Raw genomic sequence first — 24,573 nt, 5'->3', positions numbered from 1 at the left:
CATATCTTTCATCAAAATCGGAATCCTCGACGATGTATCGAATGCCAATATCAAAACAGCAACAGGTTTGAAAAATAATGCGGCAAGCAAATGGCGCGAAATTTTCGGTCGCCATCTTTCAAAAGTCTTTCAGAACGAAATAGAATACCTGATTCTATTTTGAAAATGAAAAGCTGCGCTTTTTTGATTATTCTATAGATACTGCTCACTTGAATCTCTTATATTGTATGTTTGCTAAGTATGATAATTTATTTCACATGTATTGATATGTGACTCGGGTGTCAGTTCGGCTACAGTGGCGCCATTTGACAGCTCATACAGCGTGGTACGATACTACTACAAGTGCAGCTGAGAGGTCGTTTCCGTAACGTATAAACCCACATATAGTATACATATATATATACATAAATATATATGTACATCGCGTGGGAGTTCCTCGTTTCGGGGTGCGTCGAGGGATGCGACGAGGAAGGACGCGACGCGTCGATCAGCAGGCTTCGATTCGACGAAGCCTCGCGAAATCGTAGTTATTTTTCGCGAGTTTAGTCACTTTTGGTCGTCCTCGCGAGGCGGATCGAAATCGCTCGGTCTGCAACCACTGGCGACCACGTAGCCAAGCATGCGAATCGGTCGATCGTCTTCGATTGGCATCAAACGTGGACGAGCGAGCGGCGTTGACATTTTAAAGACGCGCACGCAGAATCAGCCAGCAGTTTCCCCGTAAGTTTTTCAACTTTTGCCTGAAGTATATAATGTGCACGTACGAGCGAATTTTATTCGCAGGAGACACATGAGAGTGCGAGATTTCGTTAGCAAAGTGGTTTATGAAACAGTTTCATAGAGTTTACATATCGGTTGTATCACTATGGCTGTGTTCCAAAATTCACTGCCAGTACTGAAAATCTATAGTGTACGTCACGTAAACTATATATTTTCAGTACTGGCAGTGAATTTTGGAACGCAGCCTATATAGGTTATGTCTCTCCGGTAATTGAGGATACTAGATTAAATATTTCATGAGGAAGGATTCGCACATGTGTGTACATTTTTGAAAGAAAGAATTGTCATAATTTTTTACAAATTGTCTGAGAGTTAACATGATGACTATATCAATTATGTTTTGCAAACCACTTGTGGATATTTAATATATTTTATAAGTGTGTATGTGTATACGTATATATGTGTATATAAATTTTCCCTTAAAGAAAATTGATTACATTAAATTCGCTGTCACATTGACATCAGATGTTAATGGTCACATATATAAATATAAAAAATTTGAGCATCACATACATCATAGTAATAAATATGTTAGAGTCTATGCGACTTTATTAGCATATATAAACATAATAAATCATGATGATTCATTATGTCAATCAATCATTAATTATGTTTATAGTTTAAATAGAATATGCTGAATTTGTACTACGTTTTAACATATTTTTATGAATTTGAAATAAGCTGCTATTTAGCGAAAATTTCATAGAGAAGATTTATTTAACGAACTTATCAATTTTATAAAATTTAAAAGCTATTGGTGGAAGAATTTTGAAATTGTATTACTACATAATTTTTTGTCAACGTAATATTATTTAGAAATGTTAAAAATACTTATTTTCTTATTTTTAAATAGGTGATCAAAATTCTTCGATTCGTTCTCATTAGATTAAAATGTAATCTTATGCAAAATACATAAATTCGACGACATAATTAGAGACTCATCTTTCCTTTTATTATATTTTATTTGCATATTTGTTCATTTAATTTATAATATTTAATTTTGCGGAATAAAACAGTCTCGAGCATATGTGACCGATATTTCTAGAACGTATATTTCAATTTTTATCGTATCGCGGCATAAACTTTCATAAATTATCGCAAAAATTTAAATACGACGTCGAGACCAAAGAGAATTTTACGTACAATGTCGGAAGCCAATATAAATAATCATCAAACGACACACTTATGCCTCGGCATATTGCGTCTAATGTCCACTTAATCATCTCGGTAATAAAACAGCAATAAGCGCTGTTTCGAAAAAAAAAAAAACTACTTTACAACGATGCTCTATTATCGTGTTTTTCATTTTTTTCTTTTTCCTGATTTATGAAAACTTTTGAAATCAACGTCAAAATTCGATGAATTAAAGCGAATAGCAAAAAAACTTTAATAATAACTTTTTCACCCTATTTTGATATATTATTTCATATATTATATTTCACACTTTATGAGATTAAATTATACAAAGCGCGATCAGAGAGATTTATAAATCTTTTGAATAAGATGACTTACAGAAGCATTGAGGCAGTTAATTGCGATTACTTTCGGTAGGAATGTGTTGTTAATGGTACATTAACTCAACTCACAAGCCAACCGGATGAAATGAGAGGTGTCGCAAAGAGAGCAGCAAAAAGAGGTCAGATTAGATACGCTAAAACTTGGCTATCGTAACTAAAACTGAGATTGATTGATTGCAATGTTGATGCATTCAGATTTTCGCCCGCGTGTTGACACAGTTTGCAACGCGTGATAGATTGAAACTGATATAATTTTAATCGAATGCATGAAAATAGATCTTCAAGTACAAATGTGTAGGCAGATTCTAATTTATCCAAACAATTAAAAATAATTAGAAGTGATTCAATTTCGATTTAGAGATTTCGTTTTTAAATTTTAATAGATTTAAACAGACAGATGAAAAATAGGTTTTTTTTATTTAGACGTAATAATAAAAAAACGCAGTAATTCGTTTGGTAATGCCCTTTACGCTATAATATAGATTTTTCATATTTATATCATCATTAATCAGAAAATGCGATTTTAATGTCAGTTTTGACGTGATAATTTTTATTATGTATAATTATCGTACATTATGTATTTATATGTGTGTATATATGTGTATCTTGAAAGGAATATTTCGTCCTGATGCACTAATAGTTTCTCTTTCAAGACAAACGATCATTTTTTTCTATATAATTACCACAACGTCATGACGTAAAGATTGAACTTTGATATTTAAACGGCAGATACGGTTGCATGCTTAGAAGTAACAATATGGTTTGTTCTAATTTGAGATATTGAGGTATATTTTAGCGACTGTAATATTTTTTATCGAACTTCATCATTAGTTATCAACAATACTTAATGAGATCATTAGTAAAAAAGGAAAAATGTTAAAAATACTTATTCTTTTCTCAGTAGTTTAACTTAATATTTTTAACTTAATATTTTTAAATTTCTACGCAAAATTTATCAAAAATATATGTAACAAATATTTCTTCTTTATATCTTAAACGCTACATTTTAATCTATTTTATCGTAACAGTCGAAGTAACAAAAATACACGAAACCTAGCTTTGAATTTGAAACATTTTCATAATTTATTATATTATATTATACATAAATTATTTTTTATTATATTATATTATTTATTATTTTTATAATATATTATATAATCGTATATCTAATAAAAAAAATTCTAAAAATTATTTATCGTATATATTAATAAAAAAATTCTAAAAATTATATTTATCGTATATATTAATAAAAAAAATTCTAAAATTTATTTATAATTAATTTTGTTTATTCATGTGACACATGTGACACACTGTCTATACATGTTATACCTGACAGGATACGTATCAATCACGACGTAACTCGTAAAAATGCGGTAAAACGATTAACTAGCCGTTATCGCAGCGTTATCGTGACAGTAATCACCGTGACAATGATCCGTTGTCACATGCGTGACACACGATCAGAGAGAGAGCACGCGAGATTTCAGCGCACGGTATTTTCCCTGCGCTTTTGAGAGCGACGAGCCAGTCGACGCTTGCGAGCGTCGAATGTATCGTCGCGAAGCGTGTCGCGTTCTCTCTTCCGCTCGAACGCGGTTCTCTAACGGTTCTCTTCCCCTCGCGAGTGCTCTAACGGGAGTGCCTCATTAGGGCGTCGTCAACGCTAATTGTGAGCGTCTCAGTACGCGTTTCAGTAGAATTCATGCCGGTGCTTTTATCCGAATACTCCATGTTTACTCGCAAGGATAGAGAGACCCGACGAGTGTAATAAAAGATATTTCCGTATCAAGATTCATCGAAATTGATTGTAAATTCCATCATTATAGATTTTATTTCCGAATTTATTGGCATAGAGAGAGAACTGATGTTTGCAAAGGTTGTTTCGTAGCTTGATTACTTCGTCGTTAGTGTCACCGTCCTCATTGGCTGCTTATGAACATGGAAACTCGTCGCCGTATTGATGGTTCTTGTAAGTTCCTTAAAATTTATTTAAAAAAACGATCGAGCAATTGATACTATTCTACAGAGCATACAGGAGAGAGAGAGAGAGAGAGAGAGAGAGAGAGAGAGAGAGAGAGAGAGAGAGATACAACAAAAAATTAACTATATATATAATTCTTTATTTATTTATTTATTTTCCTTAATCATGGTTTCATTTGCGTTGTGGCTTTATTTACTCACTATTTTGTTAAGTTCATTAATTATTAATAAATTCAATTTTTTCCTTATGATTATTTGTATGTGATGTGCAGAACATTTGAAATATGTGCGTCAAGAGATTATATTTTGGGGTTAAATCAAAAAGTAGAGTTAGATAAATGTTATTATCTTATCATTATCTGTTGAGTTTAGCTTTCTTTCATTGTTTCCCCGCACAAAATAAACTATACGTGTATGTTCAAGTATCGGACATCACATGTGATCTGTTTAAGATACCGATGCTATAATAACGTTCACGGATAAATTTATCATAATAATAAAACATTATTTCTCAAAAATGTTTGCGAGTCAAAATTGTTATTTGTTTTCCTCCGTGTTGGAATTTATGTTAAGGAAATTTTCGCCAAATGTTTTCGGTGCGGTATCGAGTGCGAAAAAAATCAAAACAGACCAGTTTGATTCACAGAAGTGCACGAAAGATAGATTTAACGATCTCAAAACAGCTTGTAATTTCTCATAAGTCCGTGCAATAACAGGATATCGCGAATAATAGGTTGCCAACATAACAATATGCTATTCTAGCCGCGTGATGACGTAACTGATAAGACAAGTTTCCGAAAAATCCCAATATTCTCGAGATCTTTCTCCCCTGTTAAATAAATTATGCGCGTGTAAAGGAAGACATAGATCTGATGGCTTTAATTAGGGCCTGGTTTTATATTTATTATGATCTAGTGACATCTTTATTGCAGTCTCTGATCTTATTATTTATTTCTCCGGTTTCGAGATACTATATATTTCCGTTATATTCCTGTACGAGATTATCTCGCAAGCATGATGAGCCATGAATGTTCAGGTTAATTTAAAATGATATATATCATTCTCAAAAGAGAATGAAAAAATTGAACCAATATTGTAACGTATCAATACTGTAATGCAAATTAGAGGGATATATATCTGAGTTTTTTACAGAGGCAAATTATATGGTATAATTTAAAAATAATTTGCAGATATCGAAAGAGACGCAGATTCTTGGAAGAAACGTAGCCCGCGAACATTTTTTTAGCATTTGACCATAATACATTATACATCGTCACTATTCCACTAAAACAAACTATGTCTCGGAAACTATTATTTTGTGGCATATGAATCATTCGCAATCAACACGATTAAATAGCTTTCTCACTGAAAATGCAATCATCTTGAAATAACTACGATTTATTGATTCGGTTTTTGACCAGTTTTCATAGCAAACATCAGTTAAGTGTTGATCTGCGAAATTTATTTATAATGGGTCGTAACCATAAATCATCCCGTGAAAATACAACGACAATCGAGATTATCTCATTTATAGTGGATTTTCAATTTTCAACAATGATGCTTTTACTATTATAGATATACAGTTAATTTAGTAAACATAACTTTTATTAAGGAAGATATAGCATATCACACACAAATAATCCTTCTTTTATTTCTTAAACTTTTTTTTAAAAGAGGTAGACAATATTATCTTCTCGCAGCTGATAATTATCCATTAATATCTCTTAAAATGTCACATAAAATGTAATAAAAAAAATTTATTAATTGTTCACATCGTTATTAATTCATAAATCTATTATTAAAATATTTATGTTAGTTTTCTGGATAGAAAATATTTTAAATATTAAATTTTAATCACAATATTGTCTGTCTTCTCGCAGCTGATATAATTATCCATTAATATCTCTTAAATAGACAATGATAAAATCCAAATTTAATAGTTTGATTGCATTTTTGTAAACATAATAATAAGGAGAAGAGACTTTATTTATTTTGTTATGAGAAATATTTGAATGTATTTCTATATATATATATTAATTACTATAAATTACAATTCTTTTTGAAATTTACACACTGATACAAAGGTTTGAAACAGAATTTATTTACGAATTATATGAATTTTATTGATTCAAGATTTAAGATTCATTTTTTGTCTTTTAGAAATCACCAGTGAATCTTTTAGACGCAGTTTTAAAATTTGCAATTAATTTTTAATATTTAAAATATTTTGTATCCAGAAAACTAACATAAATATTTCAATAATAGATTTATTAATTAATAACGATGTGAACAATTAATAAATTTTTTTTATTACATTTTATGTGACATTTTAAGAGATATTAATGGATAATTATCAGCTGCGAGAAGATAATATTGTGATTAAAATTTCAAAATTATGAAAACAATTTGATAGTGATATAGAATATAGTGAAGATTACACATCACTATTACGATATACTATGTCAATATCATCAATAATGTATCGATGCACCATTCCAGAAATAATCAATTAAGTTATCACGTGTTACTTTATAAAGTATACATCATAGCTAATAAGCATAATCGTATATTATTCGATCAACTAATATAGATTGTGAACATATAATAGGCTTTCGTGAAGCAGGATAATTCTTTCGTTAAATTGTGGAACGGATTAGACGGAGATTTTCGACGATTTATTATTAGAAGCAGAAAAACTTGTCAAATCCAAATTTATAAGCGCAATTTTGAATAGTCTAGTTTGTATTTGTATCGATATGAGTAATTGTCATGACTTTAGAGTTTTGGCAACATCTATTTTTTATATAATTATCATATTATGATATTGTGCAAACTGGATTTCTCTCTTTCTTTTCTTTATTTTTTTTACTATTTTTTTTCTTCATTTTAATTTTCTTTATCTTAATCTTTTTTTGTTATTTATTCAATGTTCCATTTTTCCAAACATTAATTAAACTTCATAAAAAACGCAATAATATTATATTACAGCAACAAATTAATATATACATTTTTAATAAAAAAAATATTATGCTCATAGATTTCACACAGTTTAAGCTATTAAATTCGAATCTTTTTCGTTGTTTAAAAGAAAGTGGTAAGTTTTGGCGCGACACCATGTACATCTGCTGACATTTCTTGTCCGTACAAGGACGTGTATCTCGATTTCTAAGGTGTTAAATAGATCAGACCGATCATACTAACTAGAACTAGGCTACCAGAGATGGCCTGACCCTGACTACCGCACATCGGCTTCTCGCAAAGTGGGTAACCGCGTCCTGGACGGTTGCCATCAGGGAGAGATCTAAATAGAAGTATTCGATCTCTTTCGCGAGACAACCACTTAGCCGGTCCAATGGATTCCATTCTGTTGTGTCAGCCATTGCGCGACAGGTATAGGTGTCTTATTAATCGATAGATGAATAATGTTCTCAAAAATGTAGTACAGAACTTCTAATCACAATGCGCAAACATAAATTTATATTATATGTGTGGGAAGGAAGCTCTAAATACTTAGATTATTTTAGAAATATTGTCCTTTGATGTTACATTAAACTAGAGCATTGCGTATATTATATTATGTCCCGAATCATTTAATTAAAATAGTGACTGACACGGAGTAAAATTCACAGAATTAAATTGGTTTTTTCTTCTCACATGTCATATATTGTACATCTGTTTCATTTATATAATATTACTGTCTTAATGTAGAAGTTTCTCTTATTACCTTTATTGGAATACACTTGTATTTCAACTATAAAATTTAAATTTGATAAAATTTTTTATTTTTTATTTATTGTATTATTTCTTATATTACTACTATTTGTATGACTGATTATTTTATTTCTTTGAGTTGCTTGCTAAAATTTCTCAATGTGTAAATGAATTATTGAATTACGTATCATAATAATATTTTATGAATTTGGATTTGGTTAGTAGTTTATATCCTATAATGTATATAGACTTTTGTATATCGAAACTGCATTAATATCATGATAATCTAAAATTCCATAAATAGAATAAATTATGAGTTTTAATTAAATTTCGCGATAATTGTGTATATTTGTTGGAAATTTATTTATTACTTTATTTCATTTGATCATAATTTAATTAGTTTTTCGATATACACTGAAATGTTAATTGAAATATATTCTTTGATAAGAGTGTGAATCAAAAAATTCCACGTATGTCTTTTTCGCATTCGTGACGCAATTTCTGCGCAACTTGACAATAAAATTATCTAGAAAATTATTGGAATTATGCATAACATATGTGTTGTAGAACATATGATAGGTATATAAAACGTATTATGACTATTGCAAAAAATTGCAAAAATTTATTATGAAAAAAATTCTGAAATAATATTTTCTCGTATCAGAGTCGATAAATAAAGGTGTGGGCGCCGAGTGATATAAATATTATTTTTACGCGCAAAAGCGAAGTCACGCGATGTATTTTCCTCGCGAATTTGAAGATCCTGAAAAAAATATAAATATTGAATCCAATTTATACGATGATGTTATATACAGGTCATCGGCCTGTTCAGTATAAATAACGTTTTTAAAGAAGTATCTGGTAATATGAAACTTAATGCCTTCGTGCAAATTTCTAATGATGCGCAGATTCGTTTGACAAATGATGACATATTTATCGATTAATATTTTAGAGCAAACGACTTCAATTATTATTAACCGATAAATGCAAAATGCAAGATAAAAATATTTATCTTTTTATATGCAAAATTTTATTCTACTTACTCAAATGTACAGTATATTTGAAAAATCTGTCTTAATATTTTTCTCATACAATACGATATAAACATTGAATTTTTATATACATACACTAACATTTTTATATTTTAATATAAAATGAGCTTGATGAATTTACAGCCATTTACATAAAATGTATTATTCTTACTTTTCGATCTATTTCGCCTAACTAAAGAATAACGGATTTATCTGCTTTGTTTTTTTTTAACTCTAAAATGCAGTATTCGCGACATGATCAAATCTTACAAGCGAGCAAATATCATGATATGATATTCTGCGGAAATAACGAAGTTACGTCAACACGAGAGGCTTAATATACTTGCGTAATCATAACGATGTCTATTACGTTCATATAAAAAATCATTTCTTGTTCTTTTATAATTATCATTTTATCTTTGCTATTTTAATCTTCAGAAAATATGTACAAATGCACTTAGAAGTACAAATCGTTGTGTGTGTTACTTGTATGCACGTTTGCTACATGTAATCCCTGTGTATATTTGTTGTTACAATTTAAAGTATTGTACACTGCGAAAAAAAACATGCTACTTCATATCTTTAAAAACATTGTCGCTCATGACGCAACAGGTGCAACTATCTTTTTTTAACGTTAATATATAGGAGCAATATATACTACAAATAAGGCAACGCATGATAAAATGCGAATCATGCGAAATAGAAAATTGACATTACAACACTACCGCGTCGTTCGATAACAATGTGATATAAGAGAATAAGAGAACGATAAAAAAAAATACAAAACTAATAAAAAAAAACTAAAAAATATCAGAATTTTCAGATGTATTATACATTTAAATAAGATTTTTTTTTCTTTTTCTATATAAATATAATTTTCTATATAAATGTTATCTTTTATCGTTTATCTTTTTTTGGAATATATTTTTTGTAAAAATAGTCGAAGGAGGGAGAAACTCGCAGCAAACGCTCGATAAGAATAAGTACATTAATCGTTTGTAAATAAGAAACAATATACAGTGGGTGTAAAAAGTATTCGTACACTAGGAATTTTCACAAAAAATGGTTTATTTCTGTGTAACAATAAATAATAAACAAATAATTATTTATATTATAAATTCTTCTTTTCTTAATAACATTTAAAAAAAAACTCATAAATTATAACATTTTATATTTCAAAACAATAAAATAACAAAATATAGCGATTTTCGAAAGTACAAAAAGTATTCGTACACTCTAATTGTTAAATAGATTGTGAAATAATAGAAACAAAATTAATACTTTGTCGGGTATCTCTTAGAGTCGATCACTGCCTGCAGTCTTCTTGGCATCGAATCAACAAGATTTTTTGTAACGGCAGGTGAAATTTCATCCCATTCTTGTTATAAAATTTTAATAAACTCTGCACGATTCGATGCTTGTCTTTTTCTCACTGCATTTTCAAGAATACTCCACAAATGTTTAATGGGATTCAAGTCCGGTGATTGTGGGGGGAGTATGTAATTGTTGGGGTACATTATATAACAGCCAATTTTTGATATTATAGACTGTATGCTTCGGGTCGTTGTCTTGTTAAAAGATGAATTTATTTTCGAGTCCAAGTTTTTCCGCACTGACGGCTAGATTCCGAATATTTTTCAAAATGTCAATATACATTTTGTGATTTATTGTACCTTCAATAAAATGTAATTTTCCAATCCCTCCAATACTCATACAGCCCCACACCATCACTGAACCACCGCCTTGTTTCACAGTGAGTAACAAATTATTCGGATTTAATTCACAATTTTTTTTTCGCCACACTGTGCGTCTTCCATTCGAACCAAAAATATTAAATTTACTCTCATCTGAGAATATGACTTTATTCCAAAAATCACTATCCTTATTGACGTATTTTTTCGAATTGAAGTCGTTTTTTCCGATTAGTCTCGTTGACCCAAAATTTCTTTCTTATTATTCGACCGTGATAACCGTTCTTGTGCGACATATTCCGAACAGTACTGATTGAAACATGGACACCTCGTTTTTCCATTGTAGTCACAATCGTCGGAGCCGAAATTTTGGGATCTTTTTTGATAAGACGCACGATAAATCTTTCATCGGTCTTTGAAAGAATGTGTGGTCGACCACTTCTGGGCGCATTTTTTACGGTTTTCTGTGTACAAAATCGATCAATAATAAATTGAATCGTTGAGCGGGCTCGACCAACAATCTTCGAAATTTGCGCGAGACTTTCACATTGATTGTGCAGCCTAATAATAATTTTTCTTTCTTCCTCGCTTCCTTTTCGACCCATTTTTACAAAACAGAGAACAACGACTGAATGAAACTATGAAATTTTACGTCAATACATAAGGGGGAGGTCAATCAAAAAAATGTAAACAAACATACAAACTATGTTCCCTACCTAAGATCAGTTGTTGTCATTGATATCATAGTGTACGAATACTTTTTGTATTTTCGAAAATCGTTATATTTTGTTATTTTATTGTTTTGAAATATAAAATGTTATAATTTATGAGTTTTTTTAATGTTATTAAGAAAAGAAGAATTTATAATATAAACAAATAATTATTTGTTTATTATTTATTGTTACACAGAAATAATCCATTTTTTGAAAAAATTTCTAGTGTACGAATACTTTTTACACCCACTGTATATGTATCGCGTATCCGTAGTCATAATTATATTTCTTTACTATTTTTATTATACATTTTATTATATCAATATGTTGAGAATTATTTAGCTTATTATTTACCTTATGACAAGTTAGAATCTAGATATTCTGCTTTGGCCAAAAAACGATGTTCAAGTAGAAGTGCGTAGCTTTTATTGATAATTAATTACGATGCTGAAATTTCTGATTGAGTCCGCTATTCATCTTTAATCGATAAGAATCTTGGAAAGAAATTGGGTGGCATCCAGACTTTAACTCGATCTCAATAAGAATATTTGTAATAATGACACGTACGTATATAGTACACACACGTGTATAGTAGAGGTCAGATCATTGGCTGCGTTCAGCAAAAAAAGCTGCTTTGCAACTGTTGTAAAATGCGTGAGCCTGATTGGTGTATGCTCTTAATTTTGGCTGAATCTAAGAGTATACACCAATCAGGTTCACGAATTTTACAACAGTTGCAAAGCAGCTTTTCCTGCTGAACGCAGCCATTCGGTCGAATTCGCGCGTTTGACGCGTCGCGTCGACGGGCGGCTCGTCGGCGATCTTCGGCGATCTTCGGCCAACTTCGGACGCGTTCGGCGCGTCGCGTCGCGTCCATAGCGCGTCTGTCGCCGGCGCCGCTCGCCGCGCGCTCGTTCATCAGTCACCGGTCGGTGTCCTCCGCGTTAACATTGTGAGTGCGCGCACGCGTTGTTTTTCGACGCGCATACGAAAAGTGGCAGGGTCCCCGGATCTGTGTGAATTACATGGACCAATGATGCGATAGCCATTGCGGAAAGAGACGCATTGAGACAAAGAGGGCCGATCTTGCGTCCATCATGACTCTACGGTGTTTACAAGCACGCGTCCTGAGAGAGGTAATATTTTCCTATCTTTCTCCCCCCTTTCACTCGCGATATTTCTCGATATGTCGCCGTTTGCTCGCGAATGCACGACCTCGTTCTTTAACGGTTCGTTCGGTAACTTTCTTGCGTCGGATCGCGATACGATAAATCCCCGACATCGCGAAAGATTACGCGAGGAGAATAAAAATCACTGCAAGAGTTAACGATCTATGTATGCTGATCATTAAGTAATCGCCTGCGATTGCATTAATCGCGATTTAATTCCGTACGCGAGCTGCAACACCGGGGGATCATACGTGGCGTTCTTAGGTCCGTATTTTTAGTGATATTGGCACGCACGGTATTAGCATACCGGTATTGGCAACGATGACCGCGTGCGGTGACCAATATCTTATAGTTTTTACGAGAAAGTGGAAATTTTTGCGCCCGGCTGGTCTTTGCGCTGGTCGCGAATACGACGAGACTCGTCGCCTCGCATCTATGTTTGTCCTCTGCCGGCTGTTTCGCCGCCGTCGAGGCGGCAGAGTTACGTATATCGCGATTTGTTGTATGTTGGTACCATCAGTGGCATATTATACAACGGGAATCAAACTGCCAATCGTCAGTAATATTTAAAAAAAGGAATGAAAAATTGAAAGTAAAACAGTAAGAGAAAAAAAGGATAAGTTTATTATCTGTATACACACATTTTTTCACATCAATTATTTTGTATTTTTATAATTATTTTTATAATTTAATTTATATTTATAATTATTTTATATTTTATATTATAATTATTTTATATTTTATATTATAATTATTTTATATTTTTTAATATTTTTTATAATTTTATATTTTTTAATTACACTTATTATTATTTTATATTTTTGTCACTCTTTTTATTATTAAGATTATCAAATTTAGAGAATTAAAAAGAGTAGAAAATAATCAGACATAGTCGGTTGAGTTATGGTCGGAAAGGATAAGACGTTTATATTCTTCTTGAGTGTATTTGTGAAGAGATTTAAATGTTACATCATTGCGTGCGAGAAAAGTGAGATGATTATGCGAATGCTAAGGGCGATTATCATAAGCGATGCGAATAATGCGAGAGAACGTTTGCAAAAACTATCTTAAATGAATCAGCGTTTAAAATTGTAATCCTTAAGACGCAATAAGATGTATTTGTAAACTACAAACAATATACTGCTTGTTAGATGTTGATTCACAAGACGAAGTGATTTAAATGAATGATTAGATGAAGATAGCAAAATATTGGCCGATTACATCAAATCTGTTTTCTTATAATTGTTCCTATTTTTATATCTAAATAAGATGACATATTAAATGGGTACTTTTACATTGTAAGAATAAGATTAAATTAAAAAAAATAAAGCATAAATAGTTGCAATGCATATAATATAATTTTTATAATATAATATAACTTATATATATATAATTTTTTACTATTTTATATCTGTCATTGGTGTAATTTGCGAATAAAATCTTTCATCCGTCTATTAAAAATCATATAGACAAATATTAATTTGTGTCGCAAATTATCAATGAAGCTTTTAGATATCAATTTGTGAATAAAAAGACAGGAAAATATCGAATCCAAATTTAATAATGAATATTTTTTCATGAGAGAGAGTGTTTATTATTAAGATTTAACTTGTTTTCTTACGACTGCTAAAGCTATATCAAAAAGAGGTAAAACAATCGACATAATGAAAAGAAACAGGTGTAGAGGCTATATTTTGATCCATAATTAAAATTAAGCTTTATATAAACTCAAGTTATGCTTGTTACATCGATGTTTTCTTTAATTTTACGTACATTTTCATGAAGCATAAATTATACAAGAAATTGCAAAAACTAAGAAATATCCTTTTGATGTTAAACAAATTGCGTTATTCGGTATGTTTTTACATTTAATTTTTGAAAAGAGAATATATATTCTAAGCAAACACAATCTTCTTTTCAATGACGATTTGACCCAGACCGCTTTCCGTGAGCATGCATCGCATTTGTGACCTTGCACGCGTTACAAGAAAACATCCCGTATGTGAACCGCATTTTACGAAGCGCACGGCGTGCGATCCTCAAGTTCTCTAAGTAAGAGTTAGGATAACACACATATGCATTTACAAATTAAATGAGTGCTTTTATATATCATAAGAAAATTAAGATGAAATAAAAAAAAAATAAACAGCATAAAAAGTTGCAATATGTAATAATATAATTTTTATAATATATAATATATGTATAACATATATAATATACATAAAATAATATAATTTTTTTAAATATATGTAATGTAATACTATAATCCTTACTATTTTATATATGTCACTGAAAGAGAGAGATGAAGTTCGATTTGCAATTAAAATTTTTCGTTAGTCTATTATAAATCATAAAAATTAAAAGAATAAAAATTAAAGATGGTATTAATTGTATCGTTATCAAATATGATCATGGAGTTTTTAAATATTAATCAGTTTGTGTGGATAAAAGTAACAGGGAAATATCGATTCCAAATTTAATAATCTTTTATATGCATACATATATGTATATCTGATCTATTACGTCATTTTCGTATGTCGCTTTTTTGGTGTCCTTTTCTCCGATTGCGTTTGAAAATCTATTTGTCAAAGTAGAGTAATATTTGATCGACCAATCTGGACAAAAGGAACAAAGATTTCTTTCTCTCGAACGCTAGTCTACTTTGACGAACAGATTTTTGAAAACAACTTCTATTATGTATGATGATGGATCGAAGCTTTAATAAAAAATCATCCCAAATGTTATCTAATTTTTTCTGAAAAACTACATCCCTACGCCTTTATTAGCGCAGATTCTCGATCGCTCCGACAGATGATTCTCCTCAACTAGCAATGTACATATATGTACGTCTCGCATGAGTGGTTCAATTAGCGTGCTCGTTAAAGCAAATCGAACAGCGTGTCATGTTTCGCGACATCGCGTCGGTGAATCTCCGTTGTTTATTGTTCTCGTCGAACCCGAGACCGGACGAAATTAATCGCAAATTGAAAAAAAGAAATAAATATAGGTCCGCTTTTTTATATGCATTTCTTGGCGCGCGTCATGTAAGACACTTTGTTCATGTATTTCGTCTCGTATAAATTATCATGCATTATGTATAAATTATTATGCTTGAAATTGATATTTTAAAATCGAATTTCGTAAAATGTTAAAATTTCATTACGCGCGCGTTTGCATATTGGAGCGCGCTGACTTGTGTTAGTGACAAATTTTATACATTACTTTCTTTAGCGCTCATTATGCTGTCCTACATTATTAAAGGCTATCATGAGATTCATTGAAGTGAAGATGAGAACAAGCAAGATTAATGCGATTTAAAATAAAGAGCGGAGAAATTCCAGAGTTTCTCTATAGGAAAGTCTCTGTACGCATTACTTTTTATTACATAGTTAAAATCAAGTAATATTAAAACATAAAATTTATAGGAAATAAAGAAAATTAATATATAATAAAAAAGAGATTATTGTCAATATGAAATATTAAATTAATATAATACAAATATACAGTTGATGAATATATATATAAGGAGATATTTTTTTTAGAAGCCAAAGAGAAACGAATAAAATTAAAATCTAAAATGTTTTAATGTTTTTTCATTAATATTTAATATTTAATTAAATTATTATTCATATTTAATATTAAATATTAATAATAATTTATATTAAATATTAATGAAAAATTCATATATTAAATATTAATACTTTATATAATAAATATTAATATTTAATAAATTTATATAGATCTTTTTCTCTCTCTCTCTCTCATTAATAACTGGGCATCTAGTGTGTTTTTGAAACAATTTAAAAAAATAACATAGACAAAATATTGATAAAATAATGATAATATCAGCTTTTAATATCTACATTGTGTGCGTGCGCAATATCTCATTTTTTTTGACATTGAAACGTTTCTTCGTTTACGCAGACGAGCGCGTGATGAGAAGAAGGCCGTTCTACATTCATTTCGCCGTTTTGTTACAGCTCCGGACAGAAACGCGCGAGGATCAAGCCTGATGTCCGTATGGTCGACCAGCACCGGGCGCAATACAGTGTTTGCCGCGCAGAGCGGCGGAGCGGTGCTTCCCACGTCGCACCTGCCAATTCACGTACACGTGGCGCACGCACACCTGCGCAACCCTGACGGCCACTGCTTTCACAAACCGTACCACGATCATTGTCAGGTCGGTACACATCTACTCCCCGCTGATCCTTGTCGCGGATCCTTTTCTCTTCATCCTCTCCACGCGACGCGCTCGTGACATAAGCGTCTTTATCTCTCCCTATCCTACGTCCTCTGCTGTACGTGCTCTTATACCATCCCGTGCCATTTTCCGTCCTCGTGTCATTACTATTCTCGTTCCTAGTCCGTTACATGTCGTCGTCGGCGTCGTCGTCGTCGGTTTGAGGCAATTGACTATGATTTTTATTACCGCGGATATTCAGGAGACCTGATTTAAATATTTGAGGTATATTTTATTTTTTCCATTCCAAGATCGATGTTAACATGTAAAGTTTCATATTTCAGAATTATAATTTTGTTTTTTACGAACGCGTATGTTATTTTTCTAAATCAGTAAGTTTATTTTGACAAATTTTTACAAATCGCTTATATAAATAATTTTTATACATCATTTTTATTGCAAATAATATATCATATTATTTATAAATTTTTATCAAAAATTACTGGTACAGATTTTTCTTTTTTTTCTCTTTTTTTCTCTCTCCTTTCTCTCTCTCTCTTTTTGTTTTTTAATCAAATTCGGCTTTACTTTCTATATTTATATTAAACTATCTTATGCAGTTATCTGATTACCAAAGAATTATAGTATTCGGAAAGATTGTAGCACGATCATAACATATGTTAGATCAGATATCAGTACATATTTTGATTTCAGTACATATACATGTAGAATTATTTTCAACGAATAATAGATTCGTTTTCGTCGAATTCATAATAATGTCATTTTAATCGTCGCTTTAAAGCAACGTAAACGCGTTGATCATTCGAGTGATCAATTGAGCATCGATGCATCGATCATATCAACTTCATTGCGCTTAATTCCATTTGACAAACGCCTTGATGACGCGTGCCTTTTTAGAATCCTCTAATTATATTCGTCGATTCAAATACGTTATTACATTTGACTTTGAGCGTACGATTAATCATGCATGTTTTTCAATGCTTCACTCTGTTACGTACTGATAATTATCCGGATGTCATTCATAACGATAACATCGTAATAACATACTCTCATACTTTTTTTTTCATTTGTATTTGGCGAATTATCTTCATATTCTTGAACTTTAAAATCAATCGTAACAATTTTTATCAAATGAATGAAAAAATATTCAATATCACATACGCACACACTGATATATATATATATATATATATATATATATATATATATATATATATATATATATATATATATATACTTGACTAATCTAGATTTTCTTCTATACAAGTGTATTTGTGTATTTGCGATATGCTTGCTATGATTTACGAATTGTTAATTTATAGTTTGATCTGTGTTTCATACTAGGAAAAAAATAATGTTGAATTAACATCTGTCTAATTGAAATTTAGTTTATTATTTCAATAACATGATTAATCAAATCAATATACTATGTACTAATTTGATTAATAATGTTATTGAATTAATAAAATAAAATTCCAATTACACTGATGTTGAGTCGTTATTTTTTTTTTCAGTGCATGGTAGAAATTACAAAATTCTCTTTGTGTTATTCTTTGCGTTAACTATTTCTGTACTGTTGAAAAAAAATATCGCATATATATCGTATGCTTTTAGATAGCATTAGATTGTTGGGAGTTTACGGCAATTAGCAATACTTATCTACAAATGACGTAAGATGTTCGTTCCTCTCATCATACATACATATATACTTCCTCTTTCTATTTATTGCTATAATATATGTTTGTACACTAATCACGTACGCTTGTAACCATCTGTTTATTGTTCGGGAAGACTCAACAAAGTGATAATCCGAGGAATTTTACTTTGATGCGATATTACTCGAGGATATTAAAAATACTTGCTTGTATATCAAGTTGTCAAAATAACAGACAGACTGACATTAAATCAATCGTATATCTTCTTAGTTAAACAAACGAAAGTCTGGTATCTGTATCGTATAACAAATATGTCTTTTCATTGCCTTTAGTCACTATTTTCACACGTATTAAAACATAAGCTGTATTCATTACTAGAAGTGTTCAAAGCGAAGAAAAAAAGCCGATATTATCTAATTCTAATATACATATTTACATTCATAATTAAATCCAATCATCGTGTTTGATACATAATAGATTGTCGAATGATTGTGCGAATTATTAGTATCGAAATTGTTCGAAAGCGTATATCGCATTTCGTCGATTGCGAAGTCAGTTTTTGTAAACAAGCGAATATATTACGTTTCGTATTGGAAATGTGCTGTTTAAGCTATTTTCTTGTTCTGCGTATTCTTGCATTTTGCATTTGACATGCGTATATTTTTTTATTTTAATTTGCACTGACAATCGGAAGTTTCAAGATAGCCTTTTATCGAATTAAGCAATGTACTTCCTCGTAAATGAAACATTGCGCAAATCACATGTTTCCCTCATTAATGCATGCATCAGCTCCCTGAAACGCTCGCACGTGCGTACAGGGTGTCCCGAAACTAACGCTTGATATTTTAAAGGCAGATTCTCTATCAATTTAAAAACGATTTTTCCTCAGCGAAAATGTCGAGGGAGATCATTATTTTTTGCATATTCCCAATTTTTGTCATCATGTATCTTTCTAACTAAGCCTTAAATTAAAATTCTATTAAAGTAAACTCTACCTAAAATTAACTAAAGAATGTGACTTTATTAATATTTTATTCCCATAAGCCTTAGTTTGCGAAAAACCCTTTATTTTCAATCGTTTATAACTCGAAAACTATTAGTGCCGCGACATTTTCGCTGAGGAAAAATCGTTTTTAAATTGGTCAGAGAATCTGCCTTTAAAATATCAAGCGTTAGTTTCGGGACATCCTGTATATGTGTGTTTCTTCTCATGCTTGCCAGACTTCTCGCAAGACGCATTTAATCGATCTCATCCATTCATATTCTCTTTTCTATGTTTTCATTAATTTTCGTTATTATTATTTGTTTCGTTCAGCACCCATTGGTTTTTTGTCCTACGCGGGACTTTTGGCAAGTTCTCCCATTGGCACCGACGTTGCCATCGATCTTCGGTATGTGCCCCTCTCTGTCTTTTTCTTTCTTGCTCGTGCTTGAGCTTTCATCAGGGAGTTACGCCCGATCGCAAAATTAATAATATCGCAGACGCTTTAGTTTCCGGAGTATAACAACGAAAACACAGTCGCGTTCCTCCTTTTGTTTTACGCTCGTGTGCCTTTCGTCCCGTACTAATTTACCGTACCCTCGTTCGTTTTGTTCGCCAGTCGACAATGTCGCAAGCGGGGGATGGCCTTCACACGCCGGGTTACCTATCCTGGAGAAAACTGCAGCTGAGCCGTGCGAAACTCAAGGCGTCCAGTAAAACATCGGCCCTGCTCTCCGGTTTCGCTATGGTAAGAAAACATCCTGAGATGAATCTATTCTTCATTGGAAGAGCGTCCATAATTTTTATTAAAACTCTTTCATGCTCTCAAGGTTATAAGTAGATACGCGTCTTTCGCATATTCATAAATAGATGCACATCTTTCGCGAATTAATCAAGAAATTTGAAATGTTAATAGAATCCATCATCAATTTATTGAGCGGAAATAAAAAAATTTCCTGTGAGTTGAGATGATTTATTTCTTGGGAATATGCAAATTTACATTTGAATATTTAGAATTTATATTTGAATATTTTCTCATTGCATAATAAGAGAATTTGTACTTAAATATTTTATTAGACAAAAAATTAATTTTTATTATATATATTATATTTTTCAATTTTATTATTTATTGATTACGTGCAATTGATGTCGTAGAACATCTTGGAATATGTTCTTTAATATTCTTGATGATGTAACCAGTATGAAGAAGATCGATCATTGTCTCCTTGTCTGTGTAGGTTGCCATGGTAGAGGTACAGCTGAATTCCACTACGGAAGTTCCCACGGAGATGCTGATTGCCTTTGCCGTGTGCACGACCCTCCTGGTGGCTGTTCATATGCTGGCGCTAATGATATCCACATGCATATTACCGAACATCGAGGCCGTCTGCAATCTGCATAGCATAAGCCTCGTACACGAATCGCCGCACGAACGTTTACATTGGTATATCGAGGTCGCGTGGGCCTTCTCCACGTTGCTCGGCCTCCTGCTGTTCCTACTAGAGATTGCGATACTCTGCTGGGTGAAGTTCTATGACTTTTCGCAAGTGGCCGCCTGGTCGGCCTGTATAGTTCTGATACCGGTATTGATAATCTTCCTCGCGTTCGCGATACACTTTTATCGGAGCTTGGTCGCGCATAAGTATGAAGTCACGGTGTCCGGAATACGAGAGCTCGAGTTACTCAAGGAACAGATCGAGTCCACGGATGTGGAGGGCAGAAACGGTGTCAATCTCCTGCGGACCGGAGCAACGCATATCGTTTGAACCGGTCTGCTCGATCTTTCCTGTTGTCCCTTGTCGGATTGTTTGTTTTGGACTGAATACGCAGGAAGATACCTCGCGAAATAGAAGGACGAAAGGGACGAAAGGGGCAGGAATCTGTTGAAGCATGCGAAGATGCCGCGAGTACCGCAATGTTTCTCAAAAGATCTGCTGGGAAACGGAATCTTTCGAGTGTAAGTTACTCACGAAGAACATGACAAATGACCACCCTCTTCGTGCACATGCACATGCTGCAAATGTTACGAAAGTTCGGTCAGATAAGATCTTCCTCTTTTTTCTTTTTTCTTTTTTCTTTTTTCTTTTTTTTTTTTATACGCGTGTCCTCTGTGATGTAAATTAATATAAGTATGTACAATAAAACTCTGTTCATTGACGATGCGAAAGCATCGTAATGGCAGATTTAGGAAAGAGATAAAGTTCGATAAAACGTCATTATATATATATATATGCACATAATACATTCCTTCATTCGCGCGTTGCGACTTAAATGTAGGAAGAATAATACTGAGAAGATACATCGAGACTTGCAGTTTGAAGATAGCCTTTTATCGGAAGGTCACTGGATATACAAATGAATGTACTTATCTTTTTATTGAAAAAAAAAAACGTGCTTATTTTCGAAAAATGCCATCAGTGTTTATATTTTTTTGTTATCTCGGCAAATTGTCGGACACGTGCGAAATATACAACACCTATTTCGCGTTACATACATTTGCCAATGTAATACATAGAAAGTTAATTATCTTTCTTGAAAATATACTTTTAAATCACTATCGCGCAGCGAGATTTCCTTTACAATCAATATTTCAATACATAAATACATCACGTTGAGATATATACATTCATAGACGTATAATGGGCGTTTTTCAGCAAGCGACACAGAGGGCACAGTGTAACACAGTGAATCATTTCATCCTTGTTTACATTCGGCAAACAATAAGGATGAAGTGATACACTGCGTTCTCTGTGTCGCTTGCTGAAAAACGCTCATATATAGATCGCGCGTTTCCACTCCTTTGTTTCAACGACATGAAATTTTAGAAAGAGAAAGCTTGTGTTCAAGGCTTGTCTAACGACACGTGGTGGGGGAAAGAAGTCGATCAAGACATATGTCAAACGCAGTGGCCATTTATTAAATTTTTGCCCCGCTTTTGTTATTGATAGAGAAACTAACACCACGAAAGCATAATTGTCTCCTAAAATTTGTACAACTTTCTAGCCAAACGCGAAGTCTATATATTATACGTTTATACATATATTACGATTATAGTATAAATAAAGGAAATATCAGGATGTGTGAGAAGTTGAATGCATATACACAATTTTGCGGTTAATTTGAGATGCATTATATTTTGTTGATAATACATGAAAGTCGAATGCGTATATATTCAGTTATTATTTGTACATATTTTTTTCGGCGCGCGAATTAATGAATAATAACTGGATATAACGAATAATAAATCAAAATAAAATGGACGCAGATACAAAATCATACGCACGCATTATATTTGCCGCAAATGCGGAAAGGACTGGTAACATATGAAACAAGTATGTTCAAATCGATTAAAGAAGATATAAACGAGAGATGACGCAATGCACATATAAGTGTGTGGCACTGCTTAGCTATTTATCCTTGGAATATGTAATAACGTCGGATATAAACGGTGATAGTCGATGTCCTCTATCGTGCTGTTGATACAGACGTCATTCTCCCAACGACCCTTCTGTACTTGATGGCTATCAAAGTGATAGAAGACCCCTCGACCTTCCTTCTTGCCATTTATAAATTGACCCTCGTAAAGATTACCATTTTCTACGGGGAGTTTAGGATATATTAGGAAATATTTATAAATTTTTAAGTAAGTTTTAAGAATATCTCACGCTTGAATGAGAGACTAATAAGGGAGTTTAAAGTCAATGCGCCCCCTAAACGAGAATAAAATCAAACAATTAAGGAGAAAAATGTATCACTCTCTATTCTCTATGTAATATGTAATTAAAAGAAGAAAAAAATGACAAACATTTCTAAGCGAATTTATTTTTTGCAAAGTCGTATTTAAAAGTTTCATGTGTACCTTGAACGAGTATCCCTTCTCCATGATAACGATCATTTGACCATGTACCTTGATAATATCTACTGCCACATTTATACCAGATCCGGCCGTAATCATTTCGTTTGTTTTCTCGAAACGTTCCTTCGTAATAGCTGCCATCTCTGTACCAATTGCTTCCGAATCCGTGCTTTTTCCCTTCTACCCAATTACCGGCGTACACTTTACGTATGTTACCGTCTTTCGAAATTTTACTTAAGATACCATAGCCATGTTTATGATCCTTGAGCCAGTCACCTTCATACATCCAGCCATTGCTACGCGAAACAAAAATTCCATATGTAATAATAGATAAAGTATCGATGGGACTCGAATGTATGTTGATGGAAAAATAGTGTTAATCATTTAATGTATCAAAATTCAATTAATTTAATTTCTTTTTATATTTTATATAGTGATTATTAGATTAAATGTAAGTTATATAATTAAAACCTAAATATACTTACATTTAACATTTTTACTTATATCGTTTTTTAAGTTATAAAAACGAGTGCAATTTATATTTTATTGGAAAAGATTACAATCTTTTGGTGATTATATGAAAAAATAATGACTGAGGAGTAAAAATATTCATTAAATATTAAGATAATATTAGATATCTGAAGAAGAGAAACTTAGGGGATGTTTTTATGACACCTGCTTACTCCTATGCCTTTACCCTCTTTCTTATCGTTTCTCCATTCACCCTTATAATGTGCTTTAACGATACGTTTTGCTTGAGGCGAGTATATAGCATGTCGCCAACCATTACGTTTGCAAGATTCTGTTCGTTGTTCGCACCACGTAACTTTTTGTACTTTTAAAAATGGCATTGTGAAATATTCGTAAAGAATACATGTTGATTTTTCATTTTGTGCGAACAATCGGCAATCTCCATAGATTAATCATGTAATTGCTTAATTCACAATGATACGTCTTACGTTATGTAACAAAATTATGGCAAAAAATACGAAGAGAAAATCAAATTATTTCGATATAATAGTCATGTATATGTAATTTTAATAAAAAATATAATATTAATAAGAAGCGAATTGAGAAAAAAAAAAACATTTACATTGCACACTAAAATGAATTTTAATATGCGCGACTGTGGATTACCAATATTTTATATGTATTAAATCATAAAATTTTTTTATCAATCAAATACGAAATAATAATTATCAAAATTATTCATTTATTACGTTGATTTATCATCTTAACATCTATATGTGTTGCAATAAAATTTTTTATCCTCAATCTCTTCTATAA

General features: G+C 31.9%; 2 protein-coding genes and 1 long non-coding RNA gene across 6 annotated transcripts; 1 reads left to right on the top strand and 2 right to left on the bottom strand.

Annotated features, from left to right (window-relative positions):
- Positions 1 to 356: 356 nt before the first annotated feature.
- On the top strand, positions 357 to 23,236 carry LOC145971437 (calcium release-activated calcium channel protein 1). Of its 4 annotated transcripts, none has more exons than XM_083099084.1 (4): positions 357 to 720; positions 16,573 to 16,772; positions 20,050 to 20,178; positions 20,669 to 23,236. In XM_083099084.1, the coding sequence occupies exons 2-4, from the start codon at positions 16,605 to 16,607 to the stop codon at positions 21,194 to 21,196; spliced, it is 825 nt and encodes a 274-aa protein (XP_082955210.1). In that variant the 5' UTR covers positions 357 to 720; positions 16,573 to 16,604; the 3' UTR covers positions 21,197 to 23,236. The 4 variants fall into 4 exon arrangements, with proteins under 4 accessions (XP_082955210.1, XP_082955207.1, XP_082955209.1 ...); XM_083099081.1 differs by lacking the exon at positions 357 to 720 and adding an exon at positions 3,848 to 4,266; XM_083099083.1 differs by lacking the exon at positions 357 to 720 and adding an exon at positions 12,333 to 12,559.
- Positions 16,341 to 18,740, bottom strand: LOC145971442 (uncharacterized). Its single transcript, XR_014438881.1, has 3 exons — positions 18,554 to 18,740; positions 17,405 to 17,893; positions 16,341 to 17,039 (listed from the first exon to the last, which is right to left on the bottom strand). It is a non-coding gene; the product is annotated as an uncharacterized LOC145971442 (long non-coding RNA).
- Positions 22,211 to 24,221, bottom strand: LOC145971438 (uncharacterized). Its single transcript, XM_083099086.1, has 3 exons — positions 23,962 to 24,221; positions 23,290 to 23,582; positions 22,211 to 23,027 (listed from the first exon to the last, which is right to left on the bottom strand). Exons 1-3 carry the CDS (start codon positions 24,135 to 24,137, stop codon positions 22,834 to 22,836), a joined length of 663 nt encoding a protein of 220 aa, XP_082955212.1. The 5' UTR covers positions 24,138 to 24,221; the 3' UTR covers positions 22,211 to 22,833.
- Between the last annotated feature and the right edge of the window lie 352 nt (positions 24,222 to 24,573).

Source organism: Camponotus vicinus, unplaced genomic scaffold, assembly GCF_025532165.1.
Source record: "Camponotus vicinus isolate PSW18456_S1 unplaced genomic scaffold, iyCamVici1.0 SCAF_5, whole genome shotgun sequence".
Classification (NCBI taxonomy): domain Eukaryota; kingdom Metazoa; phylum Arthropoda; class Insecta; order Hymenoptera; family Formicidae; genus Camponotus; species Camponotus vicinus.
Note: the sequence above shows the minus strand (reverse complement) of the source record. Positions and strands in the feature narration are given on the sequence as shown.